General features: G+C 49.8%; 1 protein-coding gene across 2 annotated transcripts in view; it reads left to right on the forward strand.

Moving 5' to 3' along the window:
• Positions 1-16979, forward strand: part of SLIT3 (slit guidance ligand 3) — a gene marked incomplete at its 5' end in the record, with an annotated part of 602061 nt that overhangs the window by 568964 nt on the left and 16118 nt on the right. For both annotated transcript variants that reach the window (XM_084244368.1, XM_084244367.1), the window contains 4 exons: positions 2276-2369; positions 7891-8028; positions 8746-8986; positions 11191-11321. In XM_084244368.1, coding sequence (XP_084100494.1) covers positions 2276-2369; positions 7891-8028; positions 8746-8986; positions 11191-11321 — 604 coding nt within the window. The remainder of the gene's footprint in view (positions 1-2275; positions 2370-7890; positions 8029-8745; positions 8987-11190; positions 11322-16979) is intronic.

Raw genomic sequence — 16979 nt, forward strand, 5'->3', positions numbered from 1 at the left:
GGTTGTAAAGCAAAATGCCCCCACCCCACCCCCACACCCGGTGGAAACATAGTCAACACTGTCACTGAGTCACCCTAAAGTTCCCAAACTGGAACTGAGCTGTTCCAGGTCCCAAGCTGGAATTCCATAAATTCCATGGATTGAGGAAAAATCTCCATAGGCAAAAAAGCTTGGGAAATACTACATATAAATATAATCCTCTTCTTAGAGATTTTTCATAAAAATAAGCATTTTAAAGGGTCTGAAAATTCCAACTCAAAAGAGAACAATTTAACTTTGTTTAAACCAGCAGTTCCCAAACTTATTGGATCTCAAAACCCCCTCCTAGCTTACCCCACAACTCCTTTGGCAACCCAGCAACCTTTTATTGAAAGAAACATATTTGGGGAAATAGAGGCAAGGTGACAAGGGAGACAGTGCAAGCCTTTTGGAACCTGACTTGGATGTCAGGAGCAAGGTGGGCGGTGGCAGATGTGCCAGAGGGATAGACACAGTCCTGCAGAGGGAGACGCCCGGTAGCCCCCACAGTCCCTCACAATCCTGCTCCCTGCAGACCTCTAGCCCCACAGCCAGGTCTCCCACCCCCATACTCTTGGGACTGCTGAAGTATGCTAAGGCCAGTGAGAAAACCACCTGGCCTCCAGTGAGAAAACCACCTGGGTCCCTAGGAGGGCTTTGTGCAGAAAAAGCTGCCACTGGTCTACTTCCCCTAGGACAGCTTCCACCTTACGCTTGCTTGTAGGCAAGCACTCCATTCGCAGCAGGCAACACTTGCTATGCACTTCCTGTGTGCAAATATTTGAAATAGCTACTAGAGAGACAAAGGCCAAGATATGCTCTTAACCCACTGGGGCTTTTGGTCCTAAATAAGGGGGCTTGCCATACAGAACCAAACCATTGGCCCAGAAGGACTTGCTCACTGTCAGAAGAGAGACAAGTCAAGATCCCAGCAGTTCAGAAGGACAAAACACAGGGGTTCAAAATAGGGCTGGGACAGAGAAGGGGCTTGAACTGAATTTACTGAGAGCAAATGAGCAGTGGGGAGCAAAGGGAAGGTGCTAAGGAGACACTGACACCTCAGTTTCTTGCCCCTGTGGACAACCCCTGGTGTCTACTTGACTAGGGGTCCACTTCTGATTTGTGGCACTTTATTCCTGAGAATGGACTGTCATGGTTTGGCCTGTCCCACACAGAGACTAGTTCTCTTCTCTGTGTCTCTCTGGGGGAGATGGAAAAGGAGGGGGCAGAGAAAGAATACAAGGTGTTCTGTGGCCTTAAGTGGCTGATGGTAGTGTGGGGGGCAGGGCCCCTCCCAGACTGGATAGGAGGAAGCTTGTCCCCATCATGGCAGGGGACAGAGTCTGGGACTGTGTCTGTCTGTCATTCACTCCCCAGCCATCTCGGGACCTTCCTGTGTCCTGTCTCCTGGGAGCCTTCTCCTGCCCCCATTTCCTGGCCTGGAGAAAACTCCCGTTGTTAGAAGTTGTCCTTTTTTAGATCACTCTCCACCTGACTTGACCCAGTAGAATCTGAGGAAAGACAAAGCTCAGAAGCATACCTGCCACTGACCCCCCCAATCTGGGCAGCTGCCCACCTGTCCCACCTCCCACATCCCTACATCACATTTTCAGGTAGTGTGAGCTTTGGGGGCTTCTGTGCAAGGGCATCCCTGAGCATTTATGACCCATTGGTGGCATAGGGACCTCAAAGAGACCAGAACCCCAAATTCCTTTCCTTTTTCCCCTCTGAGGAAATCCAAGGGGCTTACTGGTCTGTGCCAGGCAGGCTGTGCTGCTGGAGCCTGTCTGCACCTCTAGGACCCCCCCCCCCACCTCCCCACAGGCTTCCAATGTTGTCACACTTACATCTCTGTGTGGTGATTGCCTGATTCCTTGTCAATCCCCCATTCACTGGGTCATGGGGAAGGACAGGAGAGTCATGTGTGCCCCCATCACGCAGGACGTGCTCAATGCATGGAATGAAATGAAGCATAACCATAGCCCCAGGCCAGGGCCAAACACCCTGTGGCAGCCCCTGAATCATCAAGTGAAATAGCCAAAAGAGGGTGCTACAGAGCCCAGGGAGATCCTGAAATCTTCCCACTGTCACTGCTAAGGAAACTGAGGCAAGAACCAGGAGAGAGGAAGGCCAAATGTGTAAATGCAGGACTGCTGCTGTCCATGACCTTCTGTAGGGGGCTGGATAGGTCTGATCTTCTGTCTGGGGTGCCCCCCACCCTCCCCACTGAGGCCCAGTTCTCCACCCACCCCACCAGGTGAGCTATGCGATGAGGTGATTGACCATTGCGTGCCTGAGATGAACCTCTGTCAGCACAAGGCCAAGTGCATCTCCCTGGACAAAGGGTTCAGGTAAGCCTTCATGTGCCCCCACACACAAGGACCTGAGCGCTCGGACTGACTGTCTGAATTTGAACAGAGGCTCTGGAGTTTTCTACATCTCTAGTCCTCATATTCAGTCTGTATGCCTTTTGCATGTTCATTATCATGTACTTCTCTCTCTGACTGGTTATGGTCTAATTCTCTGTCTCTGTTTACTTATGTGCATGTCTCTGTGGGTGTCACTCTAAGTGTTTGTCTAGGTAGATCGATTGATCAATTGATGAAGGGGGGAAGGGAGGCAGTCAGAGGGATAAGGAGAAGAAAGGAGTTTGGATCCTACTCCCTCCTCCCCACCCCTGTAGCGTGTCTCTGGTTTATAGTTGCTTGTTGATCTTGATTTTTGCTTTAATATAATTAGTCTTTTTCCTGGTCCTTTATTTATGTTTTCTAAATTCCTGCTATGAGTGAGACCATCAAATTAAAAAAATTAATAAGAAAAAAATAAATTTAAAAAATAAATAAACTTAGTTTCCCCACCCCTCAAAAAAAATAAAAAGGGGGAGTTCTCTCTCTTAATCTCTCTCTCTTTTCTCCTCCCTCCCTTTCTCCATCCCCTTCTCAGCATATCTTTCTCTCCAGAGCTAGAAAAGCAGAGCGATCCCACTGAGCAAGCCATTTTCAAAGGCTGTTTCGTCACCTTCCCAATTCTTAGATCCAAGAATCTAAGAACTGTGGGTTCACCCGTCTGTCCTCAGAACCCTATTGTGTTGAATGCAGAAGCAACTGCACAAGGTTCTGATTCCTCCCCCACAGGCTCTTACCAGGAGAAAAATGCAATACAGAGCAAACATTTAGAAAAGAAGGAATGTCTGGGTTTCTTGATCTGGCCCTAATGACTTCTGGGATGATGAAGAGGGCAAGAAGAAGCTTCTAGAACAGAGAGGGAAACCTGCCCACCTTTAGGAGATGGGAAATGAGGCTAGAGCCAAAAGTTGGATGGAATTTGGATGGGCTGAGAGAAGGACCTCACGGGTGGAGGGGAGCCTAAATAATGAGGGGGTGAAAGAGGACCTGTCTTGTCTTACATTTTCCTTTCCTGCTTTGACACCCCAAAATTAGACCATACTACCAGAGAAAATGCAAGATGTGTGTGAGTGCCTCTGGTTTGGCTGAGAGCAAAGGAAGCTCAGCCCACCCTCATTCAAATCTGCCTTTATCTGCCTCCAAACTCCTGGGGTGTGCCAGGAGGGGCTGTCAGGCTGTGGAATTACAAAGTATGAGAGTGAGGAAAGCCTCCAAACCCCCTCACCAGCACCTCTGGCTTTTCCCATCACAGAATTCGACTTCAGTACAGGGCTGCACTTTAACTGAAGAACTTAATGAAGAGCAAAGGGGAAGGAATACGGGTGTAAAACACCACTTGACCCCAAAGCAGAGCAGACTGAGCCCACGAGCAAAGGGGCAATGATGGTGACTAGGGATTTGAGCTCTGAAGGATAGGTAGAATATCATCCCGTGAAGCTCAGTGGCACTCCAGGCTGAGTGGACAGCAATCTCAGAGGACACTGGCTTGATGGAGAACAGTGAGCATGAAGGCAGGACAGAAATGGTCCCGGATGCAAGTCTGGCCTGGGTGCTAGGGAGTTGAAGCTGGAGACAAACAGCCAGAGATGCTTTATCCCCGGAAACCTCACTCTACTGTAATCAAGGCCCCATGAATTCTAGGACAAAATAGAATAGAAAGAAACCAGTCTAGGTTTCACAACTTAATATAATTATTTACATCTCCTAGAATCTTGAAGAGGTCTGCAGGCCAGCTCCAAGATGAGGATTTTTTTTTTTAAATGTTATCCCAGAGGCACTAGGAAGTAACTAAAACAGTTTTTTAAAATATTTATTTATTTATTTATACAAGCACTGGGTACAGTCAGAGACACACGGGAGGGTGAGAGAATTCACCAGAGCAGAGAGTAGAACAGGCAGTGACCAAGCGCACTGCTGAGGGGAGCAGCGGGCGGCAGGAGAGGTCTGCACGCCATGTGGGACCCTCACCCGGCGGCCGGGGATTGAACCGGTGCTGCAGAGGCTGCAGGCAGCTTCACAACCCAGCGCTCAACTGCTGTGCCACCGGGGAGGCCCTAAGATGAGGATTTTTTGTAATTAAAATGTATTTCAATCAAAAATGCACTTTAAATCCCTCCTCTCAATGCAATGCTGTGGGATTTTATCCCTCTCCCCTTCCATCTCCATCACAATTCATACCCCCAGGCAGGCCACAGGGACATCACAAAAGCCAAGTGAGTCAGTGTAGCCTTGGCCCAGGTTCAAAGATGTTTGTCCTTGGAGAGTCCTTATGTGCAGTCCTAGCAACAGGACAATGCTGCATAGATGGTGCTGTGTCACTCCCTCATGATATGGTCACTGAAATGCTGGTATATGGAAGCACTGAAAATAGCAAAAATGAAAATCACCATCACTGGCATGCACTGAAATTTACTCAGAACTATACAGTATCTCATTTAATACTCAACACACATGGGCTGTAGCAACAGTTATCCTTTTCTATGTGGGGAGGAAGGCTCTGGAGAGAGGCACATCACCTCTACCCACATTCACAGAAGAGGGTAGAGCTGCAAGTGGATCCAACTTTGATCCGTTTCCTAAATCCAAAAGACCCCTAGTGTCCTGGAACCAAGGACATCCCTTGGTTACACCCCCTTGTATACATCAGTAGGTCATATGCTTAGCAAAATTGCATCAGCCTTACACTTTATTTTTTTTTAAGATTTATTTATTTATTTGTACAAGCACTGGGTACAGTCAGAAGCGTGGGAGGGTGAGAGAATTCACCAGAGACAGAGGGGAGAGCAGAGCAGGCAGATTGACGAAATACACTGCTGAGGGGAGCAGTGGGTGGCAGGAGAGGTGCGCACCATGTGGGACCCTCCCCCGGAGGCCGGGGATGAGGCCGGGGATCGAACCGGCGCTGCAGAGGCTGCAGGCAGCTTCGCAACCCAGCGCTCAACCTCTGTGCCACTGGGGAGGCCCCAGCCTTATAGGGAGTGCAAGTTACAACTACCAGATAAAGAGATGCATCTCTTTAGCGGTTGAAGAAATGTCACGGTCAGCCCCTGCTATTGGAAGTGAGACTCCTGCACCAGCACCACAGGCAGCATGGCAGAGAGCTTATTAGGAATGCTAATCCCCAGGCCCCACCCACCCACCCTGAACCCAAACCTGCACTTTAATAGGATCCCAGGTGTTACATATGCTCAAGTGCTTGGCTCAAGCTTGACAAGTGCTGGTGTGGAGAGGGCTTTAGCAGTGAAAAGAATGTCAACATGTTTGTCCAGACTTCCACTGCTTAGTCTACGGGCAGCATAGCCTCCCCACTGCTGCATGCAGATCTCCTCAGCAGCCTTGCCCTCCATGCCTACAAGGCTGGGTTTTACCCTGTAAGTATTGAGCAGCTGTTGTTGCCTTGGGGAAGATCCTTGGTAATTTGAATTGCACTGCAGGTACTTCTTAGAATTCAAGAGAATTCTAGAATCCTCAGAATACAGAGAGAACAAGCAGATGAATTAAGTAAAATAAAAATAAGCTTTTCAACTGTAAGACCAGTTAGTGATAATCAGAAGGGAAGGGGGTTAGGGGGTGGTAAAGCAGGACAAAGGAGACAATAGTATGATGAAGGATAGGACTGGATCTTTAGGGGTGAAACTAATGTAGTATAGACTTGCTGTCTCTCAACAATGAATGCCTGACACTTACGTAATATTGTAATGCAATGTTACTTCAATACCAAAAAAAAAAATTAATTGAAAATGCATTCAGGAAACACACAATGCCTACCTGGGCCAGGCTGAGCATGATGGCAGAGCTCTGCACAGTGTTTTATTTTTTTTTTTTCCAGTGAATAGATTTTTTTTTTATGGTTGATATATTTTTTTATTTAAATAATAAATTTTATTTTTATATTCCCCCATACAACTGCACATGCCCCATTCTGACCCCAATCCCTCCCCTCCCCCACCCCCCAAAAAGTGTCTCTGGTTCATAGTTTTTTGTTGATTTTGATTTCACTTTCTTATAGTTATTCATTTTCCTGATCCCTTATTTAAGTTTTCTAGATTCCTGCTATGAGTGAGACCATCCGGTATTTTTCTTTTTCTTTTTGGCTTATTTCGCTGAGCATGATACCTTCCAGCACCATCCATGTTGCTGCAAATTGCATGTGTTTATCTTTTTTGAATGCTGAGTAATATTCCATGGTGTATATGTACCACATCTTCTTGATCCAGTCATCTATTTTTGGGCATTTGGGCTGTTTCCAAAGCTTAGCTATTGTAAATAGTGCAGCTATAAACATAGGGGTGCAGGGCCTCCCCGGTGGCGCAGCAGTTGAGCGCTGGGTTGCGAAGCTGCCCGCGGCCTCTGCGGTGCCGGTTCGATCCCCGGCTGCTTCCCGGCCACCAGAGGAGGGTCCCACATGGCGCGCAGACCTCTCCTGCCGCCCGCTGCTCCCCTCAGCAGTGTACCTCGGTCCTTCTGCCTGCTCTGCTCCCTGCTCTGGCTCTGGTGAATTCTCTCACCCTCCCGCGCTTCTGACTGTACCCAGTGCATGTATAAACAAAACAAACAAACAAACAAACAAACAAACAAAGAAAGAAAACATGCCTCTATAAAAAAAAAAAATTAAAAAAATTAAACATAGGGGTGCAGGTGTTCTTTGGAATTCTGCACAGTGTTTTATTGGGTGCATTCCCGTCAACGACATGCGTGGTCTCTGTCTTTAACGCTAGCGTAGTGATATGGGTGACTCTGGCACCCCAATAGGTCACATAATCTCAAATTTACCAGTCAGATAAGTAAAGGTGAGTAGGTCAGATCTGAGTAAACTTCAGTGTTTGAGCACAGGTCCAGTAAATCCTCAGATTCTAGAATGTGCTCCCCTCTAGGGAAACCTACCCCCAGGCTTCTTACCTGGCCATGAATCCATAGCCCCAGTGATGTCAGTCTCCATATGTGATTCCAGCCCACTTCTACCCACTTCAGAAGCCGAGGGAGAAAGGAAGGTAGGAGGGAGAGACCTCCCCTCATCCTAATGCCTCCCCAGTCAGGTGCCTTTGTCCCCTAAGTATTCTGAGGCCATTCCTCCTGGTCCTCCTTGGCCACCTATGCCTCATTCCTCCTCATAACAGGGGCATGGGGAGCAGAGCAGCCCTGACAGGGGATTGTGAGGGGTGGTCCCCACAGTGTCAGGCAGGACCTAACTAGATGCTAATTCTAGGGAGAAAGTAGGTCATCAAGCCCAAATCTGTGTGATTCTCACTCTGCTGCTCAGCCTGGCTCCTGAAAACAAGATGCCCCTACGTGAAGCAGCACACGTGAACGTGCAGGGACCAGATCTATGGGTGGCCAGTGAAAGAAGTGCCAGGCCTGGCAGGGTTCACAAGTTTGGGGGGAATTATGACAGTGGTTGGGGAGAGGAGAGTGAAGAGGCCCTGGATAAGGGGAGCCCACGGAGTGTTCTCTCGCTTCTGTGTTCCAGGTGTGACTGCCTCCCTGGCTACAGCGGAAAGCTCTGCGAGACTGACAATGACGACTGCGTGGCCCACAGGTGCCGCCATGGGGCACAGTGCATGGACGCAGTCAATGGCTACACGTGCATCTGCCCGCAGGGCTTCAGGTAGGGCCGAAGGCAAAGAGCAGCAGGCTGGGCTCTGGTGAGCTAAGGCAGCCAGGGAGGAGATCCAGGCCTAGACAGCTCTAGGCCTGGATCTTCATCCAGGCTTTATTCCCACCTACCCCCCAATCTAGTATGTTTCACTTAGAATAAAGCCCTCAGGCTTCATGCGCTATGATGTTTGTCAGTATTTCCCTCCTCTTTAAGGCTGGCTAATATTCCATTGTATGTTCAGTCATGTATCACTTAATGACTGGAATGCGTTCTGAAAAATGCATCATTCGATGTCCTCGTGGTGTAGACATCATGGAGTAATCACACAAACCTCGCAGGTCTAGCCTGCCACAGCCCAGACTATATGAGCCTGCTAGGACCTCTGTCATGTACGTGCTCCTTCATCAACCAGGGGTCGCTAAGCAGCACCAGACTGTACAGACCACATTTTCTTTATCCTTTCATCACGGACAGATGACAATCTGTACTTTTAACAAATTCATCCCAGTGATTCTGAGGAGACTGAAATTTGGAGACCTGTATTGTAGTCCAACCCCTATTATTTTTTAAATGGGAAACTGAGGCTCAGGGAAGGAAAAGGGCTTCACCGGTTACCGTGGGAGGGAGCCATAGCCTACAACTAGTGCCAGTTCCCATCTTGCTCCACCCTCTCTGCTCATGGCTCTCTGGCCTCAATAACTGATTGTCCTCTCTCCCCTCTTCCAGCGGGCTCTTCTGTGAGCACCCCCCACCCATGGTCCTGCTGCAGACCAGCCCCTGCGACCAGTATGAGTGTCAGAACGGGGCCCAATGCATCGTGGTGCAGCAGGAGCCCACCTGCCGCTGCCCCCCTGGCTTCGCTGGCCCGCGGTGTGAGAAGCTCATCACCGTCAACTTTGTAGGCAAGGACTCCTACGTGGAACTGGCGTCTGCCAAGGTCCGACCCCAGGCCAACATTTCCCTGCAGGTGCGTCCTACTCCACCTAGCTGTCAGGAGGACCCCAACATGCCCCCAAGCTCTGATGTTCCCAGCAGAGCTGTGATGACCCAGATTGCAGCAGAGCTGCCCCCTCCCTGCAGCATCATCAAGGACAAGGCTCAATTCAGGGGGCCTACCTACCTCTGTCCAGAGGGCTCTGTAGACAAGGCCTGCCTAGCAGCCTCTACTTCCACCTTCATTTATTCATTTCTCTACAAAATAGTCATTCACCAAATATATGCCCAACACTCCTGGACAGTGGGGATTTAGGGGTGGATAAGACCGTCAAAGCCCCTGCCCGGGGCAGGATGACAAGCAAAGTGACATTACAGTGCGTGCTGTGGAACGCATGGAGGGAGGCGTGCTGCTGGGAATAAGCAGGGACGGCTTCTCAGAGTCAGTGATAACTAAGTTGAGATTGGAGGGGTGGTAGGAGTTGATGAAAGGGGAGAAGGCCAGGGGCAGAGAGGGCAGGGTGAGAAAGGGATGCAGGGCCTCTCTGCATGGGTTAAAGTCACAGCACTATTCAGCTATTGCCAGCCACTATGGCACAAGTTCAAACCCTGGCCAGGGAGCTAACCCGCATAGCACAGCATGTCTCACCCACTGCTCCCCTCAGCAGTGTATTTCAGTCAGTCTGCCTGTTCTGTCTCTGATGAATCCTCTCACTGCCCCCCCACCTCTGGCCTATACCCCAGTTCTTGCATGCATAAATAAATAAAAATAAATCTGTAAAAAAAAAAAAAAAAAGGGAGCACAGCCTGAGACATCAGCTTGTGCAAAGACCCAGAGGCCCAAGCAAGAGGGCCACTTTTCAGGGAATGGAAAACCCTTTAATATGAACCCAGTTCTTTTCCAACTAACTTCTTTCAGTTTCCTTAGCTGTGGATCAGAGCACATTCATTCCAAACTATACTAAAGGATACACTTGGTGGGCTTAGGAGCAGGGGATGTGTGTGGTAGAGAAGAGCCTATAAGCTTTCTGGGGAGGAGGGACCTGGGGAGCACAGCGAGAAGGTGCAGGTCTGAGTCACCCTCCTCTCCTGGGGGTCAGAGCGATGATAGCCCAGGTTTAAGCTCATAGTGAAATATGCATTCAGCAAAGACTGCTGAGCACACACATCCGGCATCACTATAGACACCGGGCTTGCGGGACCGCACTCAGCTGCAGCAGCCTCAGTGCCCACAGTCAGGCAACAGGGCCCAGCAGGAAGCTGGCTCTGGACTCACACAGGAAAGATGCTCAGTTACCCTCACCTCTCCTGGGTGACCCTCATGCCCTCCTCCCCTGCTCCCTCAGTCTATCCCACCCAGGGACCCCAATAGAGGCTCTGTGCCCACCAGAGCAGCACACTGTACCCCAGAAGTGCTATCAGGCCCCTGCCCCACACCCCATTCCTTCAGGCTATACGTGGGTTGGGGAGGGGCAGGGAGCTGACCCAATCTGCAGCCCATGCCCACAAATGAGTGCCCTCTGGGCAGTGATTCTGAAGACATGGGTTCTCAGTCCTGGCAACACACAACAGTTGCCTGGAGAACTTCTGAAACTGTCTCTGGCCTGGCTCAACCCCCAGAGTGTGTAATTGGTTTGGGGTGAAGCCCAGACACTGCTTTTACCAATCCCCCAGACTTCAAGCACAGTGCCTGGTTGGTAGTAAACACCGGATTAAACACTGGATTAAACAGTAACTGTTAGCATCTTACTATTATACTTTACACAGAAAGACTGAAGTCCTCAGAAGGACAGGTATTTGGGTGGAATCATTTTGAATGCCAGTGGGAGAGGCTTGATGAGAGCTTGGGGCTCCTGACATACCTATAAATATATATAATAAAATGTGTAAGATTATATAGTATACATTTATAGTGAAATATATACAACATAACAAAATATGTTATGCAGTCTATGTGATATGTAATGATTCAGTATATCAGGTCATATAAAATCATATCACCTAGTGGCACTTAGTAGGTCCAGGGGATATTTGTGGAAGTGAATCTCTCAGTCAACATTTGCAATTAAATAAGTAGGTATCTTCCTTCTGGGAACGGACAGGCTTGGTGAAGAAGGAAATACGGACATGAGTTCAGATCCAGGTTCCTTCAGACGATGCTAGCTGGGAAGAGGCTCTGTGCAGAGGGGAGGCGGCAGTGAGACCTCTAGGAGCCCTAACCCATGTGCCTGTCTCCAGGTGGCCACAGATAAGGACAACGGCATCCTCCTCTACAAGGGAGACAACGACCCCCTGGCGCTGGAGCTGTACCAGGGCCACGTGAGGCTGGTCTACGACAGCCTGAGCTCCCCGCCCACCACGGTGTACAGGTGAGGACCCCATCGCACCTGCCTGCCTCGTCCTACCTGCTGTCAGCCCTGCAGAAATGCTAGGGGCCACCCAGTCCCTTCTCCTCACCAGCCCCCCAGACTTGCCCCTTGCAGAGTGTGGGGTGGGAGGGAGGAAGGTGGTGTTGGAGGAGGCGCAGAGAGGAAGGCAGGCTGCGGGAGATGACAGCTCATTACCATAAGATGAATGGCCAGCTGGCTACCGTGCAGGGGCCCGAGCTCCAATGGGGAGGAGGCGGCTTAATGAGATGCCCTTTTCAAAATGTCATCCTAATCTTTTATTAGTTTAAGAAAGAAAACAGGAGAGATTAGCATGCAACTCGAGGGGAAGAAATTGGAGAGCAGAGGGGAGCGGCTCTGCTCCTTACATGACTTTCAAACTGTCCCAAGGGACGGTTTTTCCTAAACTTTTGTCCTTCCAACCACCATCCTGCTTTCACACTGTTCTATGCGGTGTGTCATCCTCCGTCTCACATCACACGCTCCCTCCATCAGCCTGCAGCCCACTGGCTTTTTAAAGGTGGCTTCGCTTAGGTGTTATCATCGAAGTCACAGCTGTCTAGGTTGCTGTCATCTGTGACATCACATGCTAGGTCAATACGGTCTGTCCTTTGCTACATCTCAGGAAAATTAATCCTAAACTATGAGAATAGAAAGATATTGTAGCTATATTTTTTGCAATGGTTATAAAAATAACTATTAAAATGATAAGTGTCTATCTAGGCTCCACTTAAAATCCTGTAAAACCACTGGTGGCAGCAGAGCCTTTCTTTGGGGGGCACAGAGTTCATGAGAGGCCCACATTTTCTCCCCTTTGAAGAAAGGGGATCCCCAATGTCTGGGATGAGTGGAAAGCAGTCACTTTTAGAATTTTTTCCCCAGTAACTACATCTTTCTTCAGTGGAAACTCAATGTTGAACTCAACAATATAAAAAACACTTTACCCTTGAACAACATAGAGGTCAAGGTACCTAACTGTCTCACAATCAAAAATCTGAGTATAATTTTTGACTCTCCCAAAAGTTATCAAACTGCTATTGACAGGAAGCCTTGCTGAGAGCATAAACTGTCAAAGAACACTGATTTTTGCATGTTATATGTACTGTACATTGTACGCTTGCAACAAAGTAAGCTGGAAAAAGGAAAGTGGCCTTAAGAAAGCCAGAAGGGGGGCCTCCCCTGGTGGTGCAGCAGTTGAGCACTGGGCTGTGAAGCTGCCCGCAGCCTCTACAGCGCCTGTTCGATCCCCGGCCACCGGCGAGGGTCCCACATGGCACGACAGACCTCTCCTGCCACGCGTGCTGCTCCCCTCAGTAGTGTGTTTGGTCAGTCTGCCTGTTCTGTTCCCTGCTCTGGCTCTGGTGAATTCTCTCACCCTCCCATCCATCTGACTGTACCCAGTGCTTGTATAAATAAATCAATCAATCTTAAAAAAAAAAAAAAGAAAGAAAGAAAGAACAGACCCTGACGGTGCTGTGCTCACACCCCTGATGCCATGGGTTCACACTGAAAACTAAAAAGAAAATTCCAGTTTGTGGACCAGTGCCATTCACCCCACATTGGTCAGTGGTCAGCTGTCCACAAAGGACAAGCTGCCCCTCAGACACCCCCACACACACACTCTAAGGAAGGCCCCTTATGCCTCACACACCATGGTTTAACCCAGTGGTTCTCAGAGTGTGGTGGCGGAGCTGCAGCTCCAGCAGCACTTGGAGCTGGTTGTAAATGTTCATACACTGATCCAGACCTACGGGCAGGAGCTCTGGGGGGAGGCCCAAGCATGTGTTTTAAGGCACCTCCCGGCAATTGTGATGCATCAGTCTGAGGAGTGTTTACCCAGGAAGGCTTCCTGGAAAAGGCACTTTGGGCACAGGTGGCATTGAAGAAAGGAGACTGTGCAGAGAGGGCAGCAAGACAAGTCTCTGGCCCATCTCCACCTCAGTCAGGGCAGAGGCTCAGGGTGGAGGCTGGGTTGGGGGGAAGCCCAGCCAGGTTATGACAGTGGGGAACAATGGCCACCAGAAGGAGCGCACCCCAGTGGCCTCCATGCTTGCTGGGATCAGGGCCTCCCACCTCTGTGCTCCTGGAGCTGCTAGCTGTGGGCAAAGCAGAGAGGGCAGAATGGCAGAAGGCAGTGCTGGGGGCAGCCTGATATGTTTTCTGCCTGACAATGCCTGTGGCGACAGGCGCATCTGGGTTGAACAAGTTACTCTATCTCCTGCCTCAGTTTTCTTCCCTCTGTACTGTGGATAATAGCAGATGTACCTCGGGGTGTCGTGCAATGTAGAGGGTTGAGAATTGCCTCAACAAATTGAGCCTTAATGTGGGCATATTGAAGACAGAAACTCAGAGGCTTCCCTCCATGTGGAGTCTGCCACTCCCCACACCAGTTTAGCTGGTGGGAGGCAGACTGATAAAGGGGTGATGTTGCCAGTAGCATTCTTGGATTAAATTTCATGCTGTTGCCTAAATCCAGGGTATGAGGGATGAAACAGGAGACAAGGGAACGGCTCTCTCCTACAGCCCTTATCAGGGAGTCGGGGAGTGAGCAGGTAGCCCTGGGAAGGCCCAGGCCCTCTATCTTACCCAGGGGAGGAAACCAGTGTCAGATGCCCAGCCCTGCATCCGCACACCAAACTTGGTGACAGACCTTTAGTACCTTCACCTTATAATCCTACAGGTTTAAACTCTCCCAAAATCCCATATCAAAGTAGGTTCTGCTTCCAAATACTTTTCTCTGAGGCTGCTGTCTGGTTTTGCCCCAATAGTGCATTTTTTTAACCCACTCAGGCACCCTGGAGTGATTGCAGGGGTTCCTGATCCTGGGCTAGGAGTAGGAGTCAGAGTTAAATAAAATGCAGTTCAGGAAGACGGATATGTATACAAGCAATAGTTACACAGGCACAATAAAATAGGTCCGATCAGTGACCCCAGTACATGCTGTGGAGGACACTGAAGAAGGAACAGATATTTCTGCTTGGAAAACCAGCGCAGGCTCCCTGGAGGAAGAGGTAATGTTTAAGCTGAGGCTGTACTTGACTGAGAAGTATTCCCACAGGTTAAGAAGTGAGGTGGCCCAGGTAGAGGTATGCATGAAGGCCATGCTGGCAGGTTGGGGTTCATAGAGGGCACAGGCCAAGCTAACCAACAGGACCAGGAGACCATCCCAACCTAAAATGAGCTCTCCTCCTCAGTCACTGCAGTGACCGCTAATCAACCAGAAGGCCTCCTCAGTCTCAGGGCCAGGGAGTCTAACCAGAGCTGTCTAATCGGGGTTAGCAGCCTATGTACTTCTGCCCACTGAGCCCCCACTGACCTACCCCAGAGTGAAGAGGAGCAGCCAGCCCGGGCTGGAGCCTGAGGCCTCTTAGGTGTGGGTACCTAATTTTGTTCATCTACCCAGCTGTAGTCACAGGTGCTAATGAGGTACTATTTCAAGCCCCATGGGCAAAGGCCCACCTGAGCCCCTACCTGCCCATCAGGGTGACAGATGTGCTACTCCTCATATCTGAGACTGGTCAGGGCACATCAGCTTCCTTCAAGGCCAAGGGGCCAAGGAAAGTAGCAGACCTGGGGAAAGTGGATGGGGTTCCAGTAGGGAGCAGTGGGGACTGTGGGGCCTGAGGGTACAGACCTCATCCAGAGGGACAGTTAACCTCAGCATCAGCAGTTCCTGCCATATGGGAATGCAGATTCTCAAGAGAGCTAGAAATTCAGCATTTCTGCAAAATAGTTCAGTGTTTAAATGCAAGCCACTTTAGAGCCCATGTTGATAGCTCTGTTCATCCCGAAGCACATTCCACTTGACTTAATAACCACAATCCCATTCTTGCCAAGGACTTTGTCTCATTTGATCCTGACCACAAGCCCCAGGCAAGCATCTTCACTCCTATTTTAGGGATGAGAAACCTGATTCCCAGTTGAAGTCCTTGACCCAAAGGCATACACACTCAGTAAATACAGAGCTGGGATTTAAGTCCCCACCAAACCCTCTCTCCCATGTACTGGCTCCCAGCCTGGAAAGGTGGGGCAGAAAGAGGGGGTCAGGGGAGGGAGGAAAGCCTGAATGTGTAAGTGTGTGGGCCTTGCCTCAAAGGTTCCATGGTCTAAAGGTGCAGGAGTTGGGCGTGAGGGTTACAGCAGAGGGATCTGAGGTCTTAGGCTGCTGCCCAACAGAAATCCTGGAGACCCTTTGTTCCCGTGAGGCTCTATTGCCACCTAGTGGTCACAACTGGGCATCCAGGTGAGTGTGCCCAGCACTTTGAAGAATCACTGTTGGTCCCATAGTGGCTTGGGATCCTGTGGCTTAGGTGCTTGGATTTGCCCCTGGCCTCCATTAGTTCTGCTTTAAGACTTTGGGCTGGACTCCTTAAGTCCCTGAGCCTTAGGCCTGGAAAAAAAAATTGTACCTGCCAAATAGGGGGTGTTAGGGTTATGGGAAAGAATGCAGGACACGCACAAGTCCTGGCACCTATGAAGTGTTGGACACATGCACCATTGTTACGGAGAGTAGAGGAGAATTTGGGGCCACTGTGACTTATGCATGTCCTCATGCCAGTCCCAGTTGGGAGCCACCTGGCTGAGACCCCACCCCCAGTGTGTTCCACCTGCCCATGTGAGGCTGGTTCATCTGGCCCACTGGCTAGCAAGGAAAACTCCCAGCCTTCTCTCCCCTGAAATCCCAAAATATCTCTCCAGGGATATACTTATATATAGGGCTTTGGACCACAGTAGGATTGTTTCTTTCAGAGTTAACAGCAGGGTTTGGAGAGCTAGGAGGGAGGAGACAACTTTTTTCTCATCTTTTGTAGCAAGAGAGCCTATTTGCTCATTATTTTACTTCAAAGACCTAGATTTAAACAGAAAAATTCAAGTAGAAATGACACCATCCTGACTTGAAAGACTGTGGTGAGAAATCAGAACCTTTAGTTCTACCCACTCCAAACCCTGGTGGTCCCCCAGTTTTAGGCATTTTTTTCCAGGAGACCCAAATTAAGATGTGCCAGGAAGGCAGTGACCTTCTAACCCATGAGCACCTGCAGGCACAGACAAGGTTGTAGAGGTTTGAATTTGGAGTTGGTCCTGACTTTGAACCTCAGTCCCACCACTTCCTATCAGTGGGACTTGGATGGGGTCACTCAGGTTCCCTCCCTGGAAAATGGGGTTCACAAAAGCACCCTCCTCAGAGATCATTATAGCCAGTGGAAACAGAAATTCAAACGCTGGGCAGCTGAAAGGGCGAGAACTCAGCAGAAGCATTCTAGGGTCCACTGACTGACTCCTCCACCCTGCCCCTCCTGCTCACCCTGTTCTTCCAAACCCAAGATCAAGGTCAAAGAGCTTGTCATTTTCACCTTTCCCTGGGCACTTGCATTGCGGCTAGGCATCCCATAAAGGCCAGGGGGATCCACCCCATCAGCATCCCTGTTACATGGAAGTGAAAACAGGGACTCACAGAAGTGATGTGACTTACCCGGGACCCCCAGCTGGAGGACCCAGTGTGACACCTGATCTCTCCAGCCCTGCACACGAACTGGCTGAAGAGCAAACCTGAGGAAGAGACATGATAGGACTCCCCTTTAGGGGAGCCGGGGGATATGGCCCCAGAGCTGGGCAACTAGGGCACTGAGGATGCCAGCA

Source organism: Talpa europaea (genome assembly GCF_964194135.1).
Source record: "Talpa europaea genome assembly, chromosome: 9".
In the NCBI taxonomy this organism is placed as follows: Eukaryota; Metazoa; Chordata; class Mammalia; order Eulipotyphla; family Talpidae; genus Talpa; species Talpa europaea.